Source organism: Polypterus senegalus, chromosome 9, assembly GCF_016835505.1.
Source record: "Polypterus senegalus isolate Bchr_013 chromosome 9, ASM1683550v1, whole genome shotgun sequence".
NCBI lineage: Eukaryota > Metazoa > Chordata > Cladistia > Polypteriformes > Polypteridae > Polypterus > Polypterus senegalus.
Window position 1 is genome coordinate 202,462 of NC_053162.1, and position 15,971 is coordinate 218,432.

Below are 15,971 nucleotides of genomic sequence, written 5' to 3' on the forward strand. Positions count from 1 at the left end.
CTACTCCCAATGCCCAGTCTTGGTGCTCTGAATGCCCACCAGCCTGATCCACCTCAGTGCTTTAATGGCAGCGGACGTCAGGCCACCCGGGCTCTCTTGTGGTTCTCCTGTTTTGTGACACGGGCCTTGAAGTAAAGGGACCTAAAAGTGTGCCCACCTGAAAGTGGGTCTGACCCCCATGGGCAGACATCTTGGAAAGCTCAGGTTGGAGGTGGGCCTGCTTATGTCACACATGGTGTCGCTGGAGAGTTGGGGGTGACGAGACGTTAACAGGCATTACAACCCACCGTGGCCTTGTAATATAGCGCCTCGCCTGCTCGCAGTTGGCACCATAGAGGAGCGTCGGCTTTAATGACACAGCATCAAGGACAATAGAAGTGGCAGATTTAGCCACCGGGACGGGCAGACATCGATGAGGAAGGACTGGCAGTTTAGAGATGCCATCGTAGGGGGCTGCCTCTCTGAATTAGTGTTGTGGGAATGAGGGGCTCGAGGTGATTGGAGGGTGAGGGTCACATGACCACCCTGTAATCGAAATCTCCGCGTGCTGGAAGAGTGCCGATGGAAACACTAAAATGGTTTGGTTGGGCAAATTTAGAGCAGATGGGAAAAACTCCAATAAGGATCAACTGGGAAAAGTGCGGAGACGGGCAAGCAGCCACGGGACGGGCAAGAAAACGTGGCACGGTGGGCACATATGGCCCAAAGTAAGGAATTAGTTGGGAATTTAAAAAGCTCCTTGGTGGGTTAGTAAAGAGTTAAAAAAATAATAAATACGGCAGACAAGGTGAGAGATGACCAGGGAGACCTTCAGGCGAGGAGGAGGAAGAGGAGTAAAGTGCATCAGGAATAGTGAAGAAGAATTACGATACGGAGAGTGAAGTAGCGAGGAAGTGGATGAGAGCGCAGCAGTAACAGGGACTACTAAGGAGAGAGAGAGAGAGAGAAGAGGGGCGGAGACTAAACAGCAAAGCCATCACCAGGACCAATGAGATGTACCAACCAGTTCTGAAGGAAACCCAGGTGGGCAAACAGTGGTAGGAGGGCACTGAGGACATCCTGAAGGACTGGAAACTGTTATCTCATTGTATTAAAAGAGTGACTGGCAGAGCCAAGCAACAACATGCCAGTAAGCTTAACGGGCATCACAGCAAAATTCAAGGAAGGAATTGCTAAGGAGAAGATGAAGCAGCACAGGACAAGAGGGGCAGTTTGACTGGGCAGTCAGGGTGGGCTCAGGTGAGGGGGGGTCGTGATTTACTAACATGCTGGAGTTCAATGAGGAAGAAACGACCAGCATGGAGCAGAAGAAATGATTAAGGTGGACTTTCATTTGATGAGGTGCCACGTGGGAGGTGGGCAGCCAGCTTAACAAAGTGCTGAGTGTGGGTGGGGGCAGAAAACTGAAGCAGAGGGTGATGGTGTGAGGAAAAGAATCAGGATTGGGTGATGTTAGCAGTGGTGACCAGCAGGGGGCAGTGCGGGGGACTGCTGCTATTGTAAACATATAGAAATGGTTTGAATAGGGGTGGCATGGTGGCGCAGTGGTAGTGCTGGGTTTGCCTCCCTGTGTGGAGTTTGCATGTTCTCCCCGTGTCTGTGTGGGTTTCCTCCCACAGTCCAAAGCCATTCAGGTTAGGTGCATAGGCGATGTGCCCTGTGGTGGGCTGGTGCCCTGCGCGGGGTTTGTTCCTGCCTTGTGCCCTGTACTGGGTGAGATTGGCTCCAGCAGACCCCCGTGACCCAGTGTTAGGATATAGCGGGCTGGATAATGACTGACTGTAAGGAACAAACTGGTGAAGTGTACAGATGGTGCCAGGTGTGGTGGACTGGCAGATCATTGAGAATCTTAAATCATCACTGAGAGACTTGGTCAGCAGACAGGTGCGGGCAGATGTGTGGACGATGACATGTCTTGTTAGTTACACATGTGGGGTCTGAAGACACAATGGGGGTCTGAAGAGCCCACCTTATGAGAAGGACTTGTCACTATCAACTGCCAGTCAGTGTGCAGAGGCCACTAAGGAGGCTCACAGAGTGCCCGGTTTTATATAGCGCCTTGATGTGTGGAGGTCCTGGTGCAGTTCATGACTCCATAAAGGACAAGCAGCACAAGAGAAAGTCCAGAGAAGACCAACTGGGCTGATTATGGGGGGCTACAGGGGGGAGTTAGGAGGGAAGGTTAAAAGAGCTGAGCTTTAACAGAGAGGAAGAGGAGACCTGACTGAAGGGTTTAAAATGATGAAGGCCATCAGTGCAGTGGACTTTAAAATGAGTTCATTGAGAACACACGGCGGAGGTGGGGGGACACCTTTGGAAACTTGTGAAGGGTGAATGTCACACAAACATTAGGAAGAGGACCCCAGACACATGGAATGAGTGACCACGTAGTGTGGTGGGCAGCAGGACTTCAGCAACCCTCAGGACTTCACTTGATGGCATTTCTGAGGCGTTTCTTGGACAGGACTGGCGGGCTTTGGTGGGCTCTATGGCCTGTTCACGTCTGGTGGGACTGACATATTTCCATACATGGTGATGAACACACAAAGTGGAGCTCATATAGCGCCTTTCAATAGCATGTGCCGGTATCTAACACTTCAAATGCCTCACTCATGGTCACAGGGGGCAGCTTAGCCACAGTGTGGTTGTCCACTTGGCATGCTGGTGGCCCCTAGTCCAGTCAGTAAGGTGGGTTTTCTCAGTGGCCCACCATCCTATAAGGTGCTGCTCATCCATAAGGGGTTCAAGCCAACCAGAATAGATAGCAGTGAGCTTACACCCAGATGATGCCCACCCTGAGTCACGCTGTTTGGCTGCTGCCTGCCCAGTCAAGCTTGATGGCCAGAGTGCTGACCACCAGCTATCTTGGCTCATATGAGGTCGGCCATGTTAGCCAGGGAAGTGACCAGCAGTAGGAGGCGCCATACGAGGAGGTAATCAAACTGCAGTGAAGTGCTGGTCTGTGCCCACCTCCTCCATGTTGTTCTTCTTTCTTGTCTCTGGTGGGCACTGTTGCCCCTCCTGGGATGGGTGCGGTGGGAGGTCTTGATGCTGAGCTGCATTATGTGCTTGTGTATGTTTTGGGTGAAGTAGTTCTTGGCTGTTGGACCATGAAGAAGATGGCAGAGGGGTTCATTTACTGGCCCACGCAGTGCCCATGTCTTTCATCTGTGATCCCAGGTGCCCCTTCTTGAAGGAGACAAGCACTCAAGGGTAAGCTGATTGGCACCCCTTCCCACCATGTCACACCTTGATTGATTTTTTCCTTTTATGCCAATTGGCATCAAGCAGGTCTGTGAGGGCTTAAAGGGCATCCTGCCTGGCACTGTAGCCCACTCCAGGAGGCCCTCTTGCTGTCCTCCCCCCATCAGGCAGGCCCTGTGAGTTTGGGGACATCTGGGGTGTCACATCACATTCACTCTTAGGAATGACTTTAAATAAATGAATGGCCACTGGAGGGCGCCCCCAGTGACGCCAGCATGACCAGTGGTCCCATCCCCTTAACACTTAGGGCTTTGCAGTGCCCACTTCTGCCACATTTTCCCTTTCCAAGATGCCACTGTGAACCAAGTGCAGTAATACAATATGTCACCTTTAAATGATAAGCTGTCACATGTCACAGGGTCCTTGAAGTCGGCATGTGAAAGGCGCTATATACACTGCAGACATACTGAAGTTAAAGCCTGCCATCGACAGTCACTTTCACCCAATAAGCTGTGAGTGCCACCCAAAGGGCACAGGTCTTACTGGTCAGCATGGGTCCAGTGCCAGGGGGCCACTGAGGCTGTGGCCAGCCACTGCTTTACCACACTTCTCCAGGGAAAGGCGCTATATTGTGGAGTGAACATTTGGTGACGTGTGGTGAGGTGCAGAAGTGACGCCTTTAAGTTGTAATCGGGACAAAAAAAAGCAACGAGAGCAGCCGAGGGGCAGACTCAGCAAACAAGATAAGCGCGCCAAAGAGAAGGGCACAGCGCAAGGACATAGGTGGGCAGCGGCAGTGCCACCATTCACTCTGGAGGGCCAGTCCTGGGGTAAAGACCAAGAGCTGGTGCCCTGTCAGTGCCAGCCTGAGCGAATGACCAACAGGAGTGGACGGGTGGCATGCTTGGCAGGCTTCTGCTCAGCCTCGATGGCATCAAGGAGTTGACATTCTGAAGCAGGTGGTGCCACTTGTGGCCTTCAGTACCTGTCTAGTCCACCATGGGGTGCTAAGGGAAGGTCCTTGGAGTGAGACCCTGAAGCAGAGGGCCGCATGCCCCCTTTGGCTACCTTAGCATGTGAGTGCCACCAACTCCTTGACCTGTAGTTGAGGACACCACTGCTGGACAATCAAAGTGTGCCCGGCCACTGCCTTGTCGGATGTGCGCCACACAGAGCTAGCAGGTGTTCAAGCAGGCGCCCATCACACTGAGCTCCAAGTGCCAACTCGACGCGTGGGTGAGCAGCACAAAGTGGCACTGAGATGTCTGTGAGGAGCGCCACCTCCGCAGCCTGGCAGGAATGACGCAGTGAGTTTGGGGACAGTTGTGGCACGTGACAGTGGCAGCTCTGACCGGGACCTTCCTCCAGTGATGGCAATGCCAGTCCTGCCACTGATAGCACCATTATGCCAGGGGCCCCTAATTGTCATTGAATGTGCAGTGTTCTAACTGCCCCTCTCTTTGTGCCCTCAGAACGTGACAAGACATCGGGGGAGGGGTGGGGGGGCATGTCGGCGCAGCTGAGACCCTCCCCGGGGTGCATGATGGGAGGTGAGTGATGGGGCGTGGCACTCGTGTGACCCTGGTCACATGTCTGCCATGTACAGCGCCTTTCAGCTCAGGGATTTACTGGCTAAGTGGTTGTGTCAGTGGTCGACATGACAGGCGGGCGACCACACCGAGTGACCGCTGCGGACTGACCTGCCGTCCCTGCCCTCTTATCAGCCGTTTTGTTTGCCTGTCAGCTTTGTGTGCTGCCATTTCTCACGTCACCTGATTTTTACGGTCACCTTGACTAACGGCGTCCGCTTCAGAGACAGCCAGCAGGGGGCGCCGGCATGTAGACAAAATCCCAAAGCGTAAAGCAGGGCCACCTGCGGGTCTGGTGTCCAGCTGTGATGACCGGCCGAGCGTGTGGATCTGACAGTATGTGCTTTTGGGGGGATCTCCTGGAGGGCTCGCCCTGTCATGGCTTTGGTGACTCTGGACGAGGATGGGGACTTAGAGTGACCAATAAACTGAGGGCTTCTGTGCCACGCCAACGCGCTGACCTCGATGTCCTCCACTTGGGGCAGCACAGAGCAGGCCAATCCAGGTGTAGATGAGAGCGACAGAAGGAGCCCCCCCGGGGGCCGCCACACACCTGCTCAGTGGAGGGATGAGCAAAGGGAGTGCCACAGACTCTCTCTGCTCTCACGTGCTCCACACTCTGTCCTCCTGGACTATGCCACCCTGGGTCACCCAGCTCTGGGTGAAAGCTAAAAGTGGCCAGGCATTCATTTAGTTTACACCCAAATCTATAAAGCAGGCCCTTTATATAGCGCCTTTCTGGGGTCAGTGCCTGTGGTCACTTGGTGAGGTGAAGAGTTTGGCCACTGAGGGGCTGCAGCACCTGAAAAGGAGCAAATCCCATCATGGTCTTATATAGCGCCTTGCACCATCACTGACCCCAGCCCAGTCCGTGTGACAAAACTTTAAATGACAGTGGCAGGTGATGTTTGATGTCATTGTCATTGATTGCCATCGTTTTCTGCGACATCACAAGTGAGCACAGCTGATAGCAGGTGGGGACACTCTGGGGACACTAGGAGTGAGACAAGCAGAGGCCGAGGACACAGTCAACCCAAGATATCAAAATGACAGACACTGTCACTTCACACAGGGACCAACGATGGGTCACCTGAGCCGAAGGGACACTAGGACAGCATTTGGGCTGATGTGGCTCTGTACTCACTGATCCCAGAAGGGACCGGCCACTTTGAGTGTGGACACAGGAATGCCAAGAGGATAAGCAGGGCAATGGCAGTGGATTTAGCAGCTCTGCCAGTATATAGCGCCTCCATCAGGCCCCTGTGGCCAATTAGCTGTACTGGGAGCCTTGGACGTCACCCATGCTAGGGTCACTCATGATGCTGGGGTCCACGAGACCCTGCAAATCAGACACGCCATGGTTTCCAGTTGCACACATTTGGACATTATATAGCGCCTTTCTGTACTCCCACTTTCCTGCAGTGTGACACTGATGAATGACAAGGTGGACAGGTGGCCCACCTGAGAGCCACAAGTGACAGCAGCTGTTCTCTCATCTCTAGCTAATCTTTTTATAGCGCCTTTCACCAGGCTTTCTGGTGAGCTTCATGTCATTACTGGACCCCAGCAGCACCAAGAGGTGGCATTGTAGCCACCACATTTGACAGTCTGAGGGTGAAAAAGAAAAGCCAGTCTTCAGCCATGGAGCCACAGGGGCACAATCTAACCATATAGTGCCTTTCTCGGGGCCACTGGTCCCTTGGGGACCACTCAGTGGGCGCTGATCCAGCATCCTCAGCCACTAGGCCACACTGAACTAATGCATTACCAGAAGCTGCAAATGACCGTTTGGACAAAACAAGGTGGGCACTGCCAGACGCTCTGCTGCCCAAATCACCACAGGTGCCACGCAGGATGCCACTTGCTTTGGACTGAAATACTTGTGTGTTCATCAACTGACTTTTGACCCCCAAGATTCCATCTGATGACCGAAGTCCAATGAGACCCAGAAGCCTGTGATATGACATGAGGCGCCCTGAGCCTGGGAAAGGCGCTATATAAATACAGTGCCTTATTGTGATTATTACCCTGAGCAGGGCATTCACCCTAGCAATGCCAGGATGGACAATGAAGTGCCCAGACCAAGAATCAACGCATTCTGGTCCACCACTGGTGTCCAGGCAGCGAGGACCGATGGCAGGCCTGTTACTGTGCTGTGACCACAAGTGACAGCCGGTCATCCCACTGGGGACAGAAAACGAGTCAACACAAACATGCAGGCCACCCACAATACCCACGGCTGTGTCGGAGAGCAAGTTTGTCCATGCCTGGGCACATCACACGGGCACATCTGCTGGCACACGAGCTGCAGAGCAGTTGCCCGTCTGTCACAAGGACCACCCTGTCCATCAGTGGGCGGCAAGCCACTTAATTATTCCTCATTGCAGGTGCTGTGCCCAGGCAAACACCCTGTGCGAGACGCTATATACAGCTCCCGTAAGCGGTGCCCACCCTGCGCTATCTCTCTCAGTGATGTAAGAGGAGGGCAGCGGCCGCCGCGCTGGGCGTAACGTGATTAGAGTCGATCGATACGGGAAGACATCGAGCCGCCATTTACAGCGCTGACCCCGGGGGGCCGGCCATTGGGGCAGTGGGGAGGGGAGGGGAGGGGAGGGCGGAATGGCAGCGGCGAAAGGCTGAACGCGTCACCTGTCAATCAGCCCCTGCCGGGGAAGCCCCGCCCATTTGATTTGTTTGTTTTTTATCCATTTATGCTTTTTGTTTGTTTGTTTAGGATTCTTATTTATTTGCATTTTGCTGTCACCAGGGGGCACCCTGCAATCCCTCACCAAGGTCATGTGACTTGCCCCGGTCCCTCAAGCCAGTATCTCCACTCCTGTCCATTCCTGTTCACTCAGCCGCTCGTCTTTTATTCCTCTCTTTTGTCACCGAGTGCTTCTTGATGCCAAGCAAGGACTGGCACCCTAAGCTAGTGTGCACATACTGACCAACGAGTGTTGGCATCTGGCCACTTTAGCCATATATAGCGCCCTGTTCAGCATCCACACTTCCTCACTTCTCTTTCGCGACATCTCCTGTGCCACAAGCGGTCAGTCTTCTGGGTTGAGTTAATGACTGGGACGGAGAATTGAGGGTGACAACGAGATCAACAGGGCACACTGGCACTGTTCAGCAATACAGCCTTGATCCTCTGCCAGAGTGGACAAAGAGAGCTGGTCAGACAAATTGAACAATCAGGGCGAAGGGTACAAGTGCCCTGAAGAAAACTGATCAGTGGCGGCATCAGCTGATGTCAGGACAGAGGTGCCCAGGAGCTGCAAATGAGGCTCTGTGCCAGGACCTACATTGTCCCCAACATACAGAATGCCACATTGACTTTGCACAAAGTGGGCTCTCTGCCATCCTGCCACACGTCCATAGGGTCGCACGTTTGAACTTCAAGCACAGGGCCATCAACTAGGGTGCAAGGGACACTGCAGGTGACAAAGTCCATGCAATGTGATGTAGACAAAAGTGACACCAAGGCCAAAAAGAGGGCCATGAGAAGTTTAAGTCACTCTCTTATTTACAGTCACACCAGCAGGGGGCGCTCACTCCCAGAACGGTGGACTTAGGGAGCCAACTGAAACTCGCGCTTCGTGACAAAACCCGCGGGAGGAACGAGCAAAGGGAGACGCCGTGGCCTGTCCCGAGTGCGGGCTTTGTGGCCGATTCAGTTCTTTCCACCCCAAGGCCCATCGTCACTGGTGTCTGCGCCTTTGATGGCCTTTGGTCGGCACAGTGACTTGAACGCATTCGGACGGCGCTAGGACCCGGCTGCCGTGGCCGTGAGGGGCGGGGCCGCGCAGTGCCCCTCTCTCTCTCTCTCTTTCTCTCTCTCTTCCCCGCTCGCTCAGTGCCGCTGTGCCAACGCCGGGCTGCGCTGCGGAGCCTCATCACTCTGCCCGGCCGAGGTGGGCTTTGCGTGTTCGCTGGGATGGCTGCAGGAGCCGCACGCACCCACCCTTAAGTCCGCTTCGACTGGCAGGACTGCCGGAGCGTCCAGGACTTGAATTCGGCAGCGCAGCCGTCGTTGTCACCGAGGCTCTCCGGGGCGACTCGCGGCCAGCTGTCCCCCCGGGCTGAGCCCCGCAGCTGGATGACTTCGCCTCGTCACTTTGGTCATCGCCATCGATTGCTTTTGATTTTTTGATTTTTTTTTTTCGGGGGGTTTTCCGCCAACTTCTGTGATTTTCCTACCGGCACTCATGAATTCGGACATCGGCGTCTATCTGGCGAGAGAGAAATCGTCCAGCATCTCGAGGAAGCGAGCCGTCCTGCTGAGGAAGGGGTGCAGCTTCGAGATCACCAGGTAAGGTCCTCACGGTGGGCGGGATGTGCAGATGGGGGGTGCCGAGCCGGACCAGACCGGACGGGGGTCTGCAGCACCTGCTCGGGATGGGGGGTTGTTCAGCCTGGCACAGCGCAGCCCTTCGCATACGACACGAGCAGCGTGGCCAGAAAAAAGATCCGCGGCGAAGTTTAAGAGAAAATGTGCCGGGAAGATCCGTCCGATGGCAGAACCCGCTTATCCAGTTTCAGGGGCGTGGCGAGCCGGAGCCTGTATGGGCAGCACGGGGAGCAGGGCAGGACCGACTCCGGACGCGGCGTCAGCAAATTAAGAATGGCGGGGCGCATTTGAGAACTTCTCGGTTCGGTCGTGTTTTCGGGAACTAGCCAAACTGGACGGGACGCCGGTCCACCACAGGACACACTCACTCGTGCCACCAGATAGCATAACCTAAGGAGGGCAGTGCCAGGGCCAGTCAAGGCGTTGGGGCAGCGGCAGGGAGGAGGCCATCCAATGTGTGTCCGAAGAGCACGGAGGATCCCAGGGGACCAATGCTGGGTTCAATGCGTGGTAAGACCACCTCCTCACAGCCCCTCATCACTCACTCCTGTATCCTCAACTCGTCTCCCAGTAACGGGACCAAACACAACACCGACCCCATCCCCCCCACACACAAACCCCGCTCAGCAGGCCCCTCCTTTCATTGACCTCAAAGACCACTCCCCACTATTTTAATACTATCTAAACGACACTCCCCCATTAAATGAGGATACCAACTCCGGTTTACGGACCCTCCCCCGCGATGACCGGAACTCCACCCCCTCCCCCAGCCTGCCCGTCTCACCTGCACCTTTCTGTCCGGCCCTGTCCGTCTGTCCACCCGCGGGTCACCGCCGCATCTATTTGAACGGCGCCTCCCGGTGACAAACTGTCGTTTATATAGCGCCTAAGTCAGCGATGACCATCGCAAGAAAGACACAATGCCGTCAGGGGCGGTCATCAAGCGCCTTTCCTGTTGGCGACGGGTGGGGGGTGGCGGAGGATTGGGGGCTCGAGGACTGCTGCCGTTTTGGGGCTCCTGCTGGTCAGTCCGCTGCTCCTGGTGAGCTGACGGCTGCGCGCACACGCGTGTCTTCTGCGGCTCGGCCACTAGGTGGCGACATGGCTCCACGCATCTCGGGGGCCGGCTCGGCAGTTTCGTCCCGACTTGAGAGCGCGGATTCTGATTGGCTTCTTTGGAAGTTGAGGAGCCCCCCGCAGTGATCGGTCAGAATGTGTCTGGGGATGCAGCGACACCTCGTGGCTGGGCCGCATGTGGCCTCTTAGATGGCACTGAGAAGCTGAGCTGAGCGCTCCTTGTGGATGGCACTTGGCGGAGCGTGGGGCACAAGCTGAGCAGTAGGGGGTGGCGTGGCTCGTGACTTTGAAGGTGTCAGAGTTCAGCCTTTATATAGCGCCTTTCCCGGCGAGCATGATGTCACTGGCCCTGGACTGGATGCCAGTCCACCTGATGTGTGTCCACACTTGACCAGTCAGCACCCAGCTGCAGCATGTGTTCTTTATAGCGCCTTTCATAGTAAAAAGCTTTGCTCTAAGTAGAGGTGGCACATTTGGTGTGTGACAGTCATCATCTTATATAGTGCCTTTTGCCCAGCAGCTCATGGAGTATGCTGGTGTGCCAAGCTTGGATATTCATGCTGTGCCCGTTTACGCCAGCTGTGTTCCTTTTTTAAATGGGTCTCATCCTTTACCCCCCCCCTCCCCCCCAGTGTAATGCCATTTAGCCAACCCTGTCAGTCACCTCAGAGCCGAGTAATTTAGTGAAGTGGCGCTGATGCCGCCTGCCATGGGTAATAAATATCCGGCCACCTCGGGCACATTAATTGAAATTGAAACGCAGAGTTTACCGCAGCCCACTCGTTTGTTTCTGTTACTGCAGGGGGGGACAGGACACTGTGTCACATGGCACTGGTGCCCAACACTTTTATCACTGTGTCACATGGCACTGGTACCCGGGTTAATTTAGAGTTGTGAACCACTGAATCTTCATCGTCAGTGTGGCTGGCACCAAAGTGAGCACACAGCCTTATTTCACATGGCACTGCTATCCATCCAGCACGCATGGTGGCATGTCATATGGCATCTTGGTGTGCCACCTGCACCCAGTCTTATGTAGAGGGCAGGGCACAAAGCAATGCCTCACAGATATTCAGGCGTGGCCAGAGTCATGTGCCAATCACCATTCAGCACCAGTCTTACTGAGGGCACACAGAGTTTACAAATACCCAATTAGGTACTTGGCATGGGGCTGAACAAGCACCCTCAAGCCTCACAATGCCATGCTGAGCGATTAAGAAGCTGCAGTTCATCAGACTGGACTGGGGGGGGGGCACACCACGTGTTAAATGACCCACTAACTTGTGCCCACCTCCAAAACGGCAGGCCCTCATTGGTAAGTGGTGCTCTTGACTGACGGGCACCACGTGACACCCAGCTCAGGGTGAACCACAGCATGTTCAGCTAAGATGGGTGGATGAACAGATGGATGGACAGACAGACAGACAAAAAGCTGCCTCTTACATCTCAAGGGTCATGCTGCCAGTGGGCAGACACAACAGTGGCAGCAGTGCCCAGTGAAGGTGGTGGGACACCTCCCAAAATGGCCTGTCTGTCTGTCTGTCTGTCTGTTCTGCCATTTTTAACTTTCAGCTTCATGCAGTCTCCGACACTGACAGTGACATGCCAAATGCAGGGACCAACCCTGGATGAGATGCCAGGCCATCGGTGTGGCACACTGCATATTGCCACCCTCAGAAGACTGTCACTGTGCCCAGGTCACAGAATGGTTGTTCTGTGCAGCACCCTGGTGCTCACGGCTGTCACTTAGGCTCTGGGCCCTGAGCCCCTTTAATGCCAATTTCATTCTGCTTTGCTATTGCCAGGCGTGTTACTCTCCTGCTTACAAACTGGGCACAGTCACTCATTATTTCATATAGCGCCTTTCACAGAGCACACCCACGTGACACACTTTGTCTCACAGCTGCTGGTCTTTAGCAGGTTGCCCACTGCCCCCCAAAGGCTTCTGTACAAACTTGGCAGTGCCTGTCTTTTGACACTGAGCGTGGCAGACGGCGGAGGAGGTGCCACAGCTCACCCGCCATCTGTGATTGCTTTGTGTTTCCTTTTTTATTCTTGGAGCTTCTTTCAGGCTGATGCCTCCTGCTGGTAAGGCACCTCATTGTCGGCACTTGCTCAGAACTAATAGACACCGGCATTTCTGCCTAGAAGTTGGCACCGTATGTTGGCTCCACATGAGTCTCTGGCCTGTGATGAGCTAAGAACTTCGAAGGAGGGTACTGAAGCCAACCACTAAACTGCTGTCCACCCCTCCGTCCATCTTGTAACCCACACATCCAGTTCAGGGTCATGAGGAGTCAAAGCCAATCCTGACAGCACCGGGCACAAAGCAGGAGGTTCCCCACCCAGTCTGCTGTAGGGAGTGTGCCAATCACCTCTGAAGTACGTGATGCCACGTGGGCTCCTGGAAATATTTGAAACCATGCCAGCCTTGACACGTCATCCATCGACTGTCTGAAGCCACTTTCGCTGCTTAGAATCACTGGGCACATCAGGCACAGGGCACTCCACCGCTGGGCACCGCGACCTCATCGCTTGGCAGTTCTTATCAGTCTGTAGTAACCAACAAGTGGCCACAAGAGGGCAGCAAACGCTTACTTAATCATTGACGGCCACAATAAGCAAAGGCGACAAAAGCCCTCGTGGCGCCGGCCTTCGTGTGCGCGTGCGTGAATTAAAGCCGGTGAGTCACGGGGTAGTGGGGGTCAAGCCGGACCGCTCAAACAAAGCGCCTCGTGCCCCTTCCTCTGGCATTTTGTTACCGTCACCTGCACAGCGGCACGGCAGAGCAGCCGTGAGCTTTACAAACGAGCGAACGAGTACCTGGACAAAGACGGACCCCCGAAGTGCGCCGGCCCCCCACCCACCTCCCTGCTGGCGCCCCAAGCCCCTCCCCAGGACCTCATTATTCAGAGAAAGTCTTTACGCTGCCCTGCCTCGCAGCGCTCACTCGACCACACCCCCAAGCTCGAGCACCGCCCCTCTGCAGTGCGCCACGCCCCCGATTCTGTGGGCAGTGATGGAGGGCAGCGTAGCGGGCTTTGTGGTGGTCGGCGCGAGTCGGGGGTCCAGTGTTCTCATGAAACGGCTCATTTTCGCCCCCTCGCCATTGTCCCCTAAATCTCCACCACGCTGGCCTTTAAAGAGCCACCACCGCCACTGATGTCATTGAAGAGCGCCTGGAATTAGCCGAGGAAGACGAAGAAATGTGAAGACCATAAAAGACAAATATATAGAAGACTCGTGAGCTGTGCCAAGTGACAAAAGTGACACCACACTGGTGGGCTCCTGGGTTATGACGATCAAGGAGCTCAGCTGGCTGCTGGACCATGGGTGGCATCACTCCTCAGCTGACCACTCCTGCATAAACAGGGGCTTTGGTCTTGATGCCACATTGTAGGAAATGGGCAAATGGCAAATGAGCGGCACAGGCAGACCCCGTAGTGCAGTCACCAAATAGCCCCGGCTGGGACGCCAGTCCATCACTGGTCACATTCACTGCTAGGATTGAACCCGGGTCCCTCATTAAGTCACATGACCTGCTTGCTCAACTGACCACTTCATGGTGGCCACAGTCTTCAGGGTGTCTGCACCTCAGGACGACACTAGCAAGGTGTGTACAGTGGACACCGGGGGGGCGCTGCTTAACACTGCCAGACTGTACACGTGGACAGACCCCCTGGCACTATGAGTGGCCAGTCCTGCCTGATGCCACGTTACACACTGGCCCAGTCATCTCTCCAGTAAATGGTTCCCAAAGCCTGGGTGGCCCTAAGTGCCACTAGGGGGCAGCATCCTCTCATGGCTCATGGTGGGCTGTTAAAGCAGGCAGAGGGGCAGCACTGGGCTTTTGGGGATGGCACTGTAAAGGCTTGCCCTGCATTCCAGGCCCAGTAGGTGGCAGTAGGGAGAGTTAGAGTAGATGCTAGAGTCAATCCTAGCAGGGACCCCAGGGGGCTTCCAGTAAGTGACCTCAAGTGGTGAAAAAGAGGGTGTCAGGAGGGGTGGCCCAGAGGGCAGGATGAGCCCATGTGAGCTGACCTTGGTCCTGCCATCTCTTCATTGTGCGGTCCTCTGGCATAGCAGTGTGGCTACGTGGGTAGCTGTCTATCAAATAGGCTTGTGTGTTGCCCACCCTAACCCGTTGAGTAATGCTGGAGCTGACCACCCAGGATGTTCCCCCCAAAGTGTCCACAGTGGTCACGTGTTTCACCATTCTGATTGTCAGAGAAAAAAGAAAAGCTTGGGGTGAGGTATGCCAGGTAGACCACTGGCACCTTTGTACCTTTGTTTCTGCTTGCTCTACATGTGTCCCCCCATTGTAGGCCACCTCTAGGACAAATGTACTGTATCTAGGTGACATATGAGTGAGGGCACCTGGGAGCCCCTCGAGTGCCCATGGGGTCTCAGGGCCTTTCAAATCTGCCAGCTGTTGCTTATTTTTCAGGGTTTCACTCCCCCTTGTGGACCCAAATGGTACTGCGAGTCCTGTGCTGGGACTGGTGTGGCGTCCTGTTTGCCCCCCCCTTCCTCTCTGCCCTCAGGTCCTTAGGGCACACGTTGTGTAGTCCACCTGCTCCATTGAAGCTGCTGATGGCTGTGGTGGGCATCAGTGGGGGTCTCCACATCAGTATGAAGCACTGCTAAAAAAACTAAACACTGAGGTGACCTGCCCGGCAGGGGACCTCCAGAAACATGTGCCAACAGGGGGAGCTCTGCCAAGTGACGATGGCAGCCTGGGCATTTTATACTGGAGTGTCATCCACACAAGTTTTGGGTTCAGTTGCCTGTTGCTGTCATAGCTGTGCTCAGTTTATTCAAAGATGGCCGAGTGCTGGGCATCGAGAAGGGGGGGGCACAGTTGTACCCCCACAAAACACAGGCAGGGGGCTGCCTGACAGTATGCAGCCTCTCAATGGCAATCTGACCTGAATGGTCACTGGGCCACTAGGTGTAAGGTGCTAATTGACATAATTACCGAGGGAGTGATGTCCCCAAAGGTTAATCCAGTTCCAGGGTCACTCTGTGGCGTTTTGTCCAGTTGCTGCTCCACTGACTGTCCAAGTGGTCCTGACATGACAGGGACATGGGATCGGATCGGGTCAGTAGCTGCCACAAGACCACCAGACTGTGAGCAGGTGACACGGCTAAGCAGGCAGGAAAATGTCCTCTGTGTGACGCTAGTGACCAGTGATGTCACCAGCTCCAGGCCGGCCAGGTGAGGTGAGGGTCACATGATGAATGCTCCTCCTCTTTTAGTTACTCAAGCCCCGCCCCCAGGGTGGGGATGACACCTCAACAAAGATGAAAATGGGTGGGACAAGCCCATAAATGGCTAAAGAGGAAGGGCTAGGGGTGGCGGCATCTGCTCGCCAATCATAGACTGCAGCAGGTGTGAAAGGTAAAGTGAATTGCCATGACAGTTGTGGTGAGCCAATGAGTGACCCCTCCTTCTGTCACCACCCTCCTCAAACATGTAGTCTTCCTCTGTGTCGTCATCCATCCATCCATTATAAAATCTGTTTCTTCCAGTTCTGCCAGCAGCATTTGGCACATGGCTAGAGCCAACTCTTGCCAAGATGCCAGTCTGTTGCAGGGCATTCACACATTTAATTTAGAGCTGTCAGCTTAAATAACCTGCAAATAATTAGTATTTAATATAGCGCCTTTCACGAGAAGTGCCATGCTTCCGTTTTGGTCACTTGATGGTCCCTCTCATGTGGCAGCTCACAAGCTGACTGAGATCCACT

The 15,971-nt window shown here is 54.6% G+C and overlaps 1 protein-coding gene across 4 annotated transcripts in view; it reads left to right on the forward strand.

The window, feature by feature from the left end:
* Positions 1 to 8,653: 8,653 nt before the first annotated feature.
* The window catches only part of garnl3 (GTPase activating Rap/RanGAP domain like 3), a 78,406-nt gene continuing 71,088 nt past the window's right edge, over positions 8,654 to 15,971 (forward strand). For 3 of the 4 annotated variants that reach the window (XM_039762534.1, XM_039762532.1, XM_039762536.1), the window contains exon 1: positions 9,002 to 9,105. In XM_039762534.1, the coding sequence (XP_039618468.1) occupies positions 9,002 to 9,105 (104 nt within the window). Of the gene's footprint in view, positions 9,106 to 15,971 lie in introns of all 4 variants that reach the window. The other variant, XM_039762531.1, reaches the window with a different exon arrangement.